This window comes from Micropterus salmoides, unplaced genomic scaffold (assembly GCF_014851395.1).
Source record: "Micropterus salmoides isolate LMB-PRFRI ecotype aquatic unplaced genomic scaffold, ASM1485139v1 Ms_hic_scaffold_19, whole genome shotgun sequence".
NCBI lineage: Eukaryota > Metazoa > Chordata > Actinopteri > Centrarchiformes > Centrarchidae > Micropterus > Micropterus salmoides.
Genome location: NW_024041039.1, coordinates 28013215 through 28027510, shown reverse-complemented (window position 1 = coordinate 28027510; position 14296 = coordinate 28013215). Strand labels below are relative to the sequence as shown.

At 39.8% G+C, this 14296-nt stretch overlaps 1 protein-coding gene across 1 annotated transcript in view; it reads left to right on the top strand.

The window, feature by feature from the left end:
* The window catches only part of LOC119910068 (peroxidasin), a 57145-nt gene that overhangs the window by 17907 nt on the left and 24942 nt on the right, over positions 1-14296 (top strand). Inside the window, 4 exon segments of the mRNA XM_038728442.1 lie at positions 4978-5049; positions 7347-7418; positions 9153-9224; positions 10855-11024. Coding sequence (XP_038584370.1) covers positions 4978-5049; positions 7347-7418; positions 9153-9224; positions 10855-11024 — 386 coding nt within the window.

Below are 14296 nucleotides of genomic sequence, written 5' to 3'. Positions count from 1 at the left end.
AATGGCCGGTTGGCTGTCTATATAACAGTCCCCCTCTCTCCCACGACCACCTCCATTAACAAGTCAAACAGAGGTCAATGCACCCCTTTGTAGGAACCCTTCATGTTTATTTAGTCCTTTTCCAATCAGTCAGCTGCATTACCTCCACCTGTAATTGTCATTGTATTTATTATAGGAACACAGATTCTTTATTTGGTGATGTACTTACATCAAAGCACATTAATGAAAGTTTTCTGTAGTACATTTATATATAGCTTTGGTTTTTGACATTGTTGATCTGAGTACTTTTAATGAAGTGATCAGCAGCAGTCAGGGAAAATTTAAAGCATATGAAATTAATTAAATTAATATTGTCGTGGTGCAGAGATGTCCTTGGCCTACACATCATATTCAACTGACTTAAGATAACATCTTTGTTTGGTGCAGATCCTTGTAGAAATCACACCATATACATTTAAATATGTTTTTCCAATGAAAATGAGAATAATCATGTAAAAAATTATCATTACCTTCAATATTGTGTATCATTCAAAATAATCGCAATAAGATATTTTTTCTAAACGTGTGCACACACACACAAGGCTGCACTCACTTCATTAACAAAGACTCCTGCAGGGGAGTTCTCCAAAGTGCATGGAAATATAATAATAAAATAATAAAAATAACAGACAGTTTTGTTTTTTTATTTAATTTATTTTTTGTAGTAGACTCATCTGGAACATGTACGTAGGCAGTGTCACTTCTCATTGAATGTCTCTTTATTAGTTGTGTGTTTTATCATTTATCATTTCCATATAATAAAGTTGTGTTTTTTGTGTGTAAACCTTTCATCTTCTTTGGTAAGAAACTGGATAGCTGTGACACTGATAGGTCATAAGGCATGCAATGCAATAATAAAATGAGGATGTTTATTTTTCCATACAATGCGTCACTTGTGCTGTGGGGAGATCTGTATCTGTCATCATGTCTCATCATGAGTGCAATGGTGGAAAGTAAAATAGGGAGATGGGAGATGACAGGGTGGACAGCTGTAAGCCATTGCTTTTCTAGTATCACATTTCTTTAGCATGTAGGATGGAGGGAAACATGCACACATCTATGTTGATCCTACACGCTGCATATTCATTCTGTTTCAAGTTCTGAATGTAATTTTTTCCATGACTGATACTATTTTATTTTTCTGGTGAAAATCTTAATGAGGTGTTTTAACTTGATTTATTGTTGCCATATTGACTTGATTACAGTGTGATGTTTAGCATAGTTTTACTGTTATCATGAATACAGTGATCTTTAAAGTATTCCACACACTGCACTGTCCTCTGCTGTGTTCAGGAACATAGTGTACAAGACGGTCAGAAAAAAATATAGACCCCTTTACTTTATTCACATTTTTATCTGTTATAGTCTTGTGTAAAAATTGTTTACATTATTTTTTCCCTCAATAATCTACACTGAATGCCCTATAATTGCAAAGCAAATTGCAAAGTTATTAAAAAGAAAAAGCTGAAATATCATAATGACATTGACATAAGTTTTCAGGCGTTGAAGTCAGTACTTAGTTGAAGCACCTTTGGCAGAGATTACAGCTTCAGTCTTTGCACACCTGGATTTGGGGTTTTCTGCCATTCTTCTCTGCAGATCCTCTCAAGCTCTGTCAGGTTGGATGTGGGCCGTTAGTGGACAGCCATTTTCAGGTGTCTTAAGAGGTGTTTGACTGGGGTTAAATCTAGGCTCTTGCTAAAGGTCATTCACTGAGTTGTTCCTAAGTCGCTCCTGCATTGTCGTGGCTGTGTGCTTAGGGTGCTTATCCTGTTAAAAGGTGAACCTTTGGCCCAGTCAGAGGCCCTGAGCACTCTGCACCAGGTTTTCATTAAAGATATCTCTTTACTTTGCTCCATTCAACTTTCCCCTTAACCTCGACCAATCCCCTTGTCCTTGGTGCTGGAAAACACCCCCACAGCACGAAGGCCTTTTCACACGGGACACTCCGCCTGCTTAGTCGCCTGGCCCCGCGAGGTCGCTCTGCGCTTCTCATGTGAACAGACACCGAGACAAGCGCTCCGCGAGTAAACGGAAGGCCCTCTATAGAGAGTAACCACAGAAACAGCTTCATAGCCTAGCTTAAAGTAAAACTATAGACTAAGTAACGTTAGCTGATATTATTATATTATAGGCTATATTATTTATATTCATATAGCTGATAAATCTAGTCATGTAAAGGCCCTCCTGTTAATGTCCTGTTAATATATTTCAGGGAAGTCACAGACGGCGAGGATCAGTCTCTCATCCATCATCTTTTTGTGCTGCACGTCTCATAGAGAAAGTTCAAATCAACTCAACTTTGGCAGAGGCGGGCGTGTGCGTGAGACGAGCACGACCGCGACAGTTTCACAGGAACACGCGCCTCCCTTCCTACACGCTAAGGCTGCCACCACCAAGCATCCCTGTCAGGATGGTGTTGCGCAGGTGGTGAGCAGTGCCTGCTTTCCTCCCGACATGAGGCTTAGAATTGCATAGAACTGTTCAGTTTCATCAGTCCATTTAGTTGCGAGATGTTATACAGACAGGTGTGTGCCTTTTCAGATCACGTCCAATCAATTGACACCTCCAAACAAGGTGTAGAAATTAGAGCCTGACCGATTTATCGGCTGGCCGATATTATCAGCTGATATGAGCTAATTGCATTTAATCGGCATCGGCCATTTATATCTGCAGTTATGACAGTTAAAAAATAAACGGAGTCAGATCCTTCACTCATGTCATGGGTTTTGTATAGTTTGCCCACCAGAGGGTGACCAGCTGCAGCTCCCCTGTTAACAACACTGCCTCACCACAAAAACCACTGAAGAAAATAATCATCCACACCTTTAGACAATTTTAGAGACACCAATTAAGTCAATTAACCTATGCAGTGCTAACCACTTTACCACCGTGCCACCCACATTAATTACATGACTTAAATAATTATAATAAAAGCAGACCCAATTACTTCTCTTCTCCTGAAAACATTCATGACTTGCTAACCCTCCTGTTTTTCACTGCACTCTCCCGGCTTCCTAGCAGCTCACAGCAGGTTAATGTTACGGTAGCTGGGTGTTGGAAGCTGCTGACATACGTAACTGTAGATTTATTCTGAAACAGTGTGGCTGTTCTAGTGAAAGGTCCACATTTTTCTCTAGTTCATCACTTCTAAATATTCTCTAAAATCACGTAATGTTACAGCAGCTAACGCTGCCTGTTGCTAAATTAGCCACAAAGCTAATGCCGTGTTTATCAGTGGAGGAGTGCTAACATTAATGAGCCGTTAAACTATAGTTTGACGTATTCTAAATATATCTGCGAGCCGCCTGTCTGCAGTTAGTCTGCGTGTCTGAAATTATTAAACCAGAGTGGACGTAAATAAACTTGAGCTGAACAAGAATCTAACACGGCTTCCTGTAGCTCAGGCTGTTTTTGTAACGTTGTAGACGTGAAACGCTGTCTGAGCTGAAACGGCTCTGGTTATAAGGTTAGTTAAATGAAATCTCAAAGTTACAGGTCCTCGTTGTAGAGAGTCATGTTGTATTAGATGCATTCAACAGCAGCTCACTGTATCATAGAAGGCATGATTTAGACAGATGATGAGAATTGGTTTCTCGTAGCTTTGTTTAGAAAGGGATGAACTAGATGTGAATGTGCTACATTGAAATTATGGCAGATTATGTGTAAAGTGAAATACACACGCTTATTATCTCTCACTCTCTGTTTACAGACGGCTGAAAAAGTTTCACCTTCCAGCAACAAATATTTATTGATGTGCAATTGTTTACATGTTCACTTTTTGAGACTGTAATCTATTTTATTAACATAATCCATTTAGGAAAAGGTTTTATAGCCCACATACATGTGTTCTATAAAACCTGTTCTAAGTATAGTTTATACAGTAAAGGGGTCTACTATCCAAATCATTCTCTAAATCTAAATATCGGCTCATAATTCGTCTGTTTTTGCACTTTAATATCGGCATCGGCCCCCTAAAACCCATATCGGTTGGGCTCCAAGATGATCAAGAGCAGTGGTTCTCAAACGTTTTCACATCAAGGACCCCTAAACTGACACAAATTAGACCACGTACCCCCATTTGATAAGATTTTGTCCGAGGGTTTTCCCATTTGATGGGGTATTTGATGGAAACCCATGACCCAAGTAGTCATACATTCTGTATTTGTGTTACTTATGGATGGGATTATAACAAAAATATTTTTTCCCTTTTTTTTTGCTGAGGACCCCCTGGAACCCCCTCAAGGACCCCTGGGGGTCCCCGGACTCCTAGAAATGGGAGGAACCTGTCATAGCAAAGTGTTGCTTGTTACGTCAATGTGATAATCATGTTTTTGTTTTGTCATTATTATTATTGAGTGTAGATTGATGAGAGAAAAAATGTATTTAAATGTTTTTAGCATTAGCCTGCAACATAAAAAAATGTGGAAAAAGTCAAGGAGTCTAAATACTTAAATGTACTGTATGTCCAATTTCTACTTAGCCAAGCATATCTGTAGCTGAAGAGAGAACACACCATGTGAAAATACTGAACATGTGAAAATTACACTTGCAATGTCATTCAGTGCTCTACATTTAGCTCAGACATCCTTACCTTTATGTTTTAATTGTGCAGTGTCTGATTTTCTGTAAAACTGTTCCAAATATTCGCTAGCTTGCAGAAAACCTCTTCCTTCCATCCTGCTACAATTAGTGATGTCCATGACACAGGGTAGTGTAGTGTATACTTCACTAAATAAATGTATGTCTCAACATTTCTATCTTTAGTAAACATACTGTGGAAGTAGAAGCACAACATGCCAATCATTTTTAAAGGGCAACTAAACAATCGTTTCATCAGATCCTTGCTACTTTCTCTCAAAATAACCAGGCAGAATTCAGATGATCCTGTGTGAGTGTGTGTATGTTACTAATGTTACTGATTATCTCTCCTTTCAGCTATTTGTACAAGAATGAAATCCAATCAATTGACAGACAAGCATTTAAGGGGCTTGTCTCTCTTGAGCAACTGTAAGTGAACTTCCTCGTCCACCTTTTCCTTCTGCTCGCCCTACTGCTCCTCCTCCCACCTCCTGTCTGTCTATCTGTAAAATCCCCCCCCCCCTTCCTGAAAGAGATTCACACAAATCATGAAGCCTGGGAAGGTCTGCGTGGTCATAAGTGATTTATTAGCACAAATGTTGGTGTCATTTTTTGAGCTGTTGAAGTGCTGTGTGACATGACTGTGTAGGCCTTACACAGGTATCATGATAACTCTATTCAGTTAGCTTTCTTTACAGTCACATCCCCCTACTTGCGCCCCTCTATCCACTTTTTCACCATGCATGCCGTGTGTGCACCCACACTTGTATGCCGCGCTGACCCTCTTTGACCCTTTTGCATGAGTCGCATGTCTTGTGGTCAGGATGACAGATATGCGCCACCTCCATGCGAAGCTTAAAGCATGACATGAAACCTTTTGCTGCTAGTACTGCTAGCAGTGCTAGACTCAGAGCTTCTGCTTTAGAGCAAAGCTTGACTTGCATTGCGTCTTTCCTGCCACTGCGGAAACCACTCTTAAGGCTCTGATTTGCTGTAATCTGCTCTAAGTGTTTATTTGTGAGAATCCTTCGGTGTATTATGTATGTTTAGTCTGTGTGATAAAATTCAACTACTTCCTGTCTTGACATTCAGAAATGTTCCGAGCTGCTTTCACAAAAAAATCTTGCCTCTCTTGTATCTTTCTACACTTGCATGTTTGAGAAAAAAAAACAAATCAGCATTGGTTGATTGATGTTATAAATATGAATTGTGCTTTCAGTAGTAATAGAATTTCTTTGACGACTGTTAGAAGAAATGATCCCTGTAGTATGTCGATAGGCCAGTGTATAATTATCACAACCAATATGATACGATATGCACCTTTTCCTTAGCAAAATGGGCTTTCTGTAGTCTTGGAGAAGACTGTGACTTACTGTACCTCTCTATAACCACATTAACAGAGAACAAATGGCTAATTCACCAAGTAAAACCAATTCCAACATCAGGCTTCATGCCGGGCAGCTGTTTTGAATTTTTGCTACAATAATGAAGGGTTTTATATGTTAGTGACAAGTTCTGAGCCAGATTGCATACACTTTAATAGTCCTTCTACATCCCCACTGTGCAACAGATGCCAAAATCTGATGTCACATGCTTCTTTGGGGGGAATAAAAAAGCTCTAAAGACATACACACTTACATTGTTGGATGACCCGCCACCATTCATAGTGGATGTTTTATCTGCGGGTTTGTCAGGGACCAAAGGATGATCACATAGGATCACAGCTTTACAGCAAAATGATTGTCAGAAACAAATGTAGGATGTCTTCTAGTCATCTTAACATAGTTAAGACCATACCTGATTGATTTCATCTTGTTGCCATCTGAACTTGTAACAGCTTTACTGAATCACAAATCGTTTCGAAAACGTAAAAAGTAACTGACTTGGGATGACGATTCCTCCAAGAGGGGGGATAAGGGGCTCTTAAATTAATTTACTGCTGGCTTCATTAAAACTTTCTGTGCTTTTGCTTGTCTGGACTGTGTGTTTTTCCATTCTGGCCTCTCTACAACATATATTTTAGGCAACACCCAAATACATAATGGTGGATGTCCAGGACAGCTTGTAAAAATACAGCTAAGAAACAAACAGTTGAGATACATGCAGACAAAATTAAAGTGGATTTTCTTGTGTGGCTGCTATATAAAGGAATATTGCATTTTATTTTACATTCTACGCTGTTTTATTCTCTGTCTGTCTGTTCTGCTGCTGCAGCTGCTTTCACTGTTTCTTTCCCTGTCTTGATACCCAACTGAACACTTACAGTTACCATTAAGCCATCAGTTGGATTTCATTTTCCTAACCTTTTATTCGTTAGCATATGGTTTGATTTATGTTGTTTCAGCTCAAAGTCTTTTGGGAGTATAAATTACGTTTGCATTCCGCAAGATAATCGTTGTACTTGCTTTTCACCTGTGGGCAATCTCATTTCAAACTCAGACTTCAGCCATAGTTTTTTCAGGCCATGTTAATAAACTGTCTAAGATGAATGCCTGATGTGCAAATTCCTCCTGTCTGTCTGTATTCATCTAGAGCTAGATATCATCTTTTATGAAACTGTTATTTCAGTAATAAGATGGACAGCTAATAGGTATGACTGGGGAACACACATGTGCTCTCATTTAGCCACATCTTAGGGCCTATTAGTACAATACAATCATATGTAGTCAGAGAGGGAGCTCTAATCCATTTTTACTGTGCTTTGTCTACACTTTGTTCTTCTCCAGGTACCTGCACTTCAACAACATTGAGTCTTTGGAACCAGAATCATTCACTCACCTACCAAAGCTGGAACGACTGTAAGTTCATCCTGTCTGACCTTTCGCCCAAGATTTCTAAAATCCCACACAGTCCACACACAATCCTAAAGATAATTTACTTGGAGGATTCTGCAGCACACTTGATAGAAACCAGAAAACTAGCATGGTGTATGTGGTATGGAATTAAGTATATTGGAATGACCTGCAGAATGCAGCAAAATGTCAGCTATAAATCAGTACGGGCCCTGTTTATTAAAAAGATTGGTTTGTTTTTTGCTAGTCTGGGACTTGACCCTGACGAATAGTTAGTCCCCATCAGGCTAACTTATTTTGTGATGTTAAGGATGTGAGCTGTTGCAAGTGTTCCTTTCACTCTGTAGTTTATTTGTTGAACCGACATCTTGAGTTCACTTGTCTAACAGACCTACAGTATGACAGGAAATTAAATGTATGTGGAAATACTCAAATTGGGACATAACATGAGGGCTGCATGAGATCACACCTTTTAAGTCTGAGTCCTGGGTTGGAATGACGTTTTAAAACACATCTTGGCCTCAATGAGCTGAGCTAATTGCAATCACAGATAGGAATGTCACTCTGATCATGGTGTTCATCGCAGATCACGGATTATATACTGCAGAAAGTTTTATTGCTGAAATTCCAATGGGTTACTCCAACTCAGTAGGATAGTTAGTTTAACACTAGATCCTCCAAGGGGTCCTTTTTACCCCCCTCACGTCTTCAAATGCACGTGACTCTGTTAAAATATGACTTTTGCTAAAATGGATTTATTAATGATCTCGTTAATTATGGGGGGTGTGGAGGAGTCATTTTTATTCGTCATAGAAACATCTGTATAATGCTGCGCTCAACATTCACACCACGTCCGGTTACCTAGCAACCCCCTTGTGAGATTAATATTGTTGTCCCTGGCCACAATAATACATAACCAAATGTATAAAATAGTTTAAATAATGTCACAGTTAACATATCTTTACCCTTTGTCAATAAACAACCCATCAGCTGTGTTTGTAAATGATTGAAAGCTGTGGTTCTCTTGCACACCATAATGTTTTATATGTTGTCTGTTAATCCCTAGCACTGCCTGCGAATGCTCTGGATATGAACTTTCCTGACAACGTACAGATGTGATGTTGCCTCTGCTTCTAAAGCGCTCTAACAGATGTCTATGGTTAGAAGAAAGTCCTGTTAAATTCCTGTTTCATTGTCCCTGTTTATGGGCCAGTGGCTGCCCAGTACATCCATACTTCCCAGACTCTGGAGAGGGAGAGAAGAAGGAGGGACACCTGCAAAAAAAATGGGGGGAGGGAAGGAATTACCAGATGCACACTCTGAGTGACTTGTTGGGGAATTTCTCCATGGTCACGGTCAAAGCAGGCACTTTGGCCAAGTGGCCAGAGAGTCTATCTAATCAGTAGATGGAATAGATCTGTTTCCTACAGGTAGGGATAGAAGATGAAGGACTGATTCAGAGATTATCTTGATGTGTAATTATTTAAGAATGAATAGTTTTGGAGGAATGTTCTAGGGCGGAGGAAAATGTTTTAATATCTGCTTTTAGTTAAGGGATTAGAAATACGGAATTCATTTCTGAAAACAGTTTATTCATTCAAAATACTCATGATTGAGTAGCCATTGATGGAGGTACATGAATGGAGTCTTTGGGTACTCTTTCAAGCTAGCCATACAGCAATAGGTAGCTATACAGTTATGAACACTGATACATCATCTTGTGGTTTTTCTCTCTCACAGGTTTTTGCACAACAACAGAATCACCCAGCTAATCCCGGGAACCTTCTCTCATCTTCAGGCGATGAAGCGATTGTAAGTGGAAAAGTCCACTGAAACATCTGTGTGAGGATGCATGTCTCGATCAGATTCCCATGACACCCAGTATCAAATGGGGCCTGTTGGTCAGTTACATGCCATGTAACCACACTGCACTGTTCTCACACTTATTTGGCTGCAAAATGGTTTCTGTTACAAGGCTCTCAGCCCAGTCCTTCCCATAGTTTTGCTATTCTTTATTTTTGTCAGCTGCAGTGGAGGGTGGAAAATAGCGAGGAAAAGAAAAATTCTACAATTTATTCTACCATCTTGTACAAAAGAGACTTAATTTTCCCTTAAATATGAGAATTTGGGGTCTTTCAACAAGGCCAAGTCTCTAATACAGCTTCAAACTTCATCTTCCTCCACAACAATCAGCTGTTTGGCTTCATCCCATTGTTTTCTCCCCTCTTGTCTCCGCCATAAATCATCTTTTAGTATTTGTTAGATCCCAGGCCAGTGTGCTTAAAAAGAAACACTAAGAGAAACTGCAGTAGACTTGCATTGACATCACTTTGGCATTCAGTATTGGTGGATATATAAATATATAAATGATCACTTAGGCCTTGAAAGGTAGTTTTTAATAAGCTATTTATTAAAAATAGAGCTTCACAAATAACTTAACCAATGTAAAACACTGCCAATAACATTTTCTGAAAACCATGTCAGGATAATGGACACATTATGGTAAAACTTAAAGATGGATCAGTTACGAAAGGATGTGGCCAAGCAGAGAGATAGTTTCCCACGGCAGGAAGAGAGTGTCTTCCAGGATGGCCCTGCTGAGCCCCACTGTTTGGAATGAGCTGGGCCTGGCTATGCCAGTTTCAGGCCCCATCCACACTACTGCGTTTTCATTTTAAAACAAAGACCTTTTGCTACGTTTTCACCTCTCGTCTAGACTAAAATGGCAAAAACAAAGACCTAAAACGGAGAAATTTGAAAACACTGGACGGGCAAAAACAGAGGACTTTAGAAACCATGACACTCACATTTGGCTCTAGTCATGCAAAGCAGAAACACAATGCTACTGACAGAGTAATTTGATTTGATATTTTTCTTAAAATATTTTGTACCATACAAATAACACTTACACGTGTACTGTGTATGTCGGCGTCATTACTTTGCAACAACTTCCAGTCTGTTTTCCGGCCCCACAATCCTGTGTTATATTCAGAAACAGTCCCAGCTCATTATTGGTCCATGACAAAAAATATGTGGTGCGGTTCTCCGTCTGCAGTACTTTTTTCTTTTGCCAAATCTTCTGTAACTACAGACGAGAGAGACCATCTGTGTCATGTTTACACCGGCACGCGCATGCCCAGTGTACATGAACGGCCACTGGATGTGCGTTTTCAGCCGTTTTAATGTAGACGGAGATCAACTCTGATACGCAGCTGAAACGCTGGTGTGGACGGAGATCATGTTCGTTTTAAAACTCCATTTTTAAACTAAAATGAAGTAGTGTGGATGGGCCCTTACTTCATTAACTACCAGAGAGGATTTACACAATACTGCTGCATACACAGTACCTTCACATTAACATGCCAAGATATTGTATGCTTCATACCCATTTTTCTCTTGCTATGTGTTTATGTGACTGTGCATATATCGTGTGTGTGTTCAGGCGACTGGATTCCAATGCATTAAACTGTGACTGTGAGCTGCTGTGGCTGGCAGACCTGCTGAAACAGTATGCTGAGTCGGGCAATGCCCAGGCTGCTGCCACCTGCGACTACCCCAGCCGCCTGCAGGGCAGATCGGTGGCAACTCTCACAGCTGAGGAGCTTAACTGTGGTACGGAGCAAACAAACTGACTTCCCACTGAGCATTAATATTCTTGAATATTATGTGGGACTTTTAAATCAGGATTATTCATCATTCATGTATTTAAATTAGTAAGAGGAGTGTGGAAATATTGGGGGTTTTATAAATGGATCAGATTTAGGTATAGTGTAACATGTATTTTAAAACTTAAAGCTAAAAATTAGACTGATTCTCTGTGAAACTCTAATGTGCTGTGACATTAACAACATCAACTAGGCAGAACATATAAGGAAAGCACTCTGACTTGGTAATTTAGTTTTACATTGAAACTGAGAGGAACACACATCTGGGCAAGCATAGCCATACAGACATGTTTGCATAGCAGCATGCATATGTTTTCCATGTTCCTAATCTAATTACAACACACTCTCAGTTAAACCACAACTCAGTCTACATACATAACCCCCAGCCTTCCTGCCTTCCTGCCAGCAAATATCAGGTACGCTTAGTCACCCCGTCTCACACATACACACGCAGGTGTATCCTCTCTTTGTGTCTTTGGTTTGCAGACACCCAGCTGTTTCAGTCTTTATACACCAGCAGGTGTGTCTCTGGTCTGGGTAAAAAAAGGACCCCCTCAATTTGGCCTCTTGTCTCTCCAGTATCAGACCACCAGCAGCTGTGTGTGTGTGTGTGTGTGTGTGTGTGTGTATGTGTGTGTGAGACAAGAGGACATGGGGAGACGTTTATATTCATTATTACCCATACTGAATTAAACACCTCTGTTTATGTATATATAAATCCAAAAACCATACCAGCGGAGGTCAGTGGATTTTGGAGTGAAGTTGTGTCTAAATTTCAATTGTAAAACTCTGGATCTAACTGATTTGAATGTTAATGGAGACAACACTGCAGAGGTGAGTGAACCTCTAAAGTTTTGTTCCCATTGTCTCAATGTAATGAAACTTATCTAGCTTTGTAGGTTGGGCAGGAAGATACCACAGTGAGGATAAGAAAATCAGCCTGAGAAACTGAGGATTTAATAATTGTCTTGGTACAGAGTGTGATGGATTGAGCAAGGTCAACAAACATTTATCTGCGTTATACTTAGATTGAAATCAGGATCACCTATTTAAACTCCGGTGTTATCTTTGTGTCTTCGTATTTTATATGCTAACGTCTCTAAGGCTAAGATAAACAGCAATGGAGACAAAGAACGAAACGGATTCATGAAACAGTGCTCTAATCCATTATAAGCACCTTGGACCAAAACCATATCTGGAAAGAAAACAGGTATGGTCATTCTATGTGGTCAAATGCTAAACCCAGCATCCTGTGATACTGCAGCCACTGGATGTTGGAGAGAGATGGCCTTTGCAATATTTCCAGAAGCTCTTATGTTATTGGACAAAAGCCTCTCCGGGATAAAGCCTACTTGATCCAGGTGGATTAAAGTAGAAAATGTTCAAATTCTAACATTTTGCTAATGTTTTTTTAAACAGCGTCTGGGTTATTGTCCTGCTAAACATTTTGAAATGACAAGTTTTCCTAATTTCACCTTGCTCTCCCATGCCGAGCCTTCAGATAGGTAGCTGTGTGTCCAATGATTAATACCAAAATATTTCAGTGATACCTCAATTATCAATAAAATATATTGATCAATAATGAAAAATACATCTTTTAAATTTTATTGCAACTAAGAATTACATTTACAGTATTGTATTTCTTACATATTGGGCCTCTGTATCTTTTCAGCAGTTTAATCCAATTTCCTTGACTCTGTGGAACATGTTCTTTTTGTAAAGAAATATGTTTGAATCAAATTGTCATTTTCCAAGTCAAAAATTGTCCATCACCTCTTTCTTCCCCTGTGTGGAACACAGCATTTTTTTTGTACATGTAGCAACCACCAAATTTAAAATTAATTATTTCTATCCCTGCGTAGCTACTCCACACCCAGGGGAAAAAAATAGACAAACTGGGTAGGTGGCCCCCCTCGTGGTGAGGGCGTAGCAAGCTGACTGGCAGCCGCAGAGCGTAGTGAATGGGCTGGGATGTTTGGTTTGACCATGTCTTGGACATAGGATGACCATTTGCCTGAGCCAATATTCAATAAATGTTTTATTCACTTAAATCATACACGAATTAGGACTTAATTTTTTTATTAAGATATTTATTTTGTTGAGGAAAAAGGACTGAAAAAAGCTTTTACTTGATTTTACTCATGCATATTTGTTGGCAAAGATTTTATCATTATTGTTTTGAGTATTCTACCTCGGATCTGTTAAGTGATCCACTGTTTGGCTCATTATTGTGATAATTATCGATATCGAAAGATATGAAACTTTTTATCGTGATAACATTTTTGGCCATATCGTCCAACCCTAGTAACACTGCAGGTAGAAAAGAAAGTCCACATTTCACTGTACGTGTGTACTGTATGGCTGGTTTCTATACCAACTGATTAGCAGTAAATCCAACTGTCTTAGCTCTGTGTTTCCTCCAGCTCCCACTGAATGCTGTAGTCTGAGCCAGACAGGCAGACTAGTTGGCAGCTGACTGTAACCCAACCACATTTTAAATCTCAGCAGCTAATTTGATGGTCCCAACTTGCCCAGTCTTGCTCAATGTAACCCCTTCCACTTCATCTTGTCGTCTGCATAGCAAGGCAGCAGTGGAAGAATGTCTCCTTTGTAACACGGTGGAAGCCATTCCACACCTCCCTCCCTCCTTGTTCTCCCTCTTCCCCACTGTAAACACAGAACAATGCACTGCGCGTTGAACAGCTGTGAAAACAGCCGTCTTCCTTGAGATGAAGTGCCATCTCCCTGCACAAGTGGCATTTTATTATATCCTCATTAGACCACGAGTGAGGCTATGTTACCACAAAGAGGATTTCCAACCCACTGCAATTACAGTCCCCACTGTTAATGTGGAGTAATTTGTTAGTAACGAAAGATGGGTTGAAGTGAGTCTGAATTTCAGAAGCCTCTTATGAGTTTGGCTTTGGTTTACCTGCTGGTGCACAGATTTATCCCATCCCACGGATTGTTCTGTATGTGATCAGAGTTGAGAGAATTGTTTGAAAGAGCAGTTCTGAAATGTGTCATATATGTAGATATGACTTTCTAGTGGAGCAGATGTTAATTCATAAACTGAATATGAGAATGTAAAAAGGAATTTGCTGTTTGCCCTGTCGGGATGACATAAACAAAGTCTTCCTGGTTGTATTCATGCTGAGGTTCATATCAGCCTAGACATGATGGCTGTAGCATCCTTGGAAGAACTAGACAGATTGACTG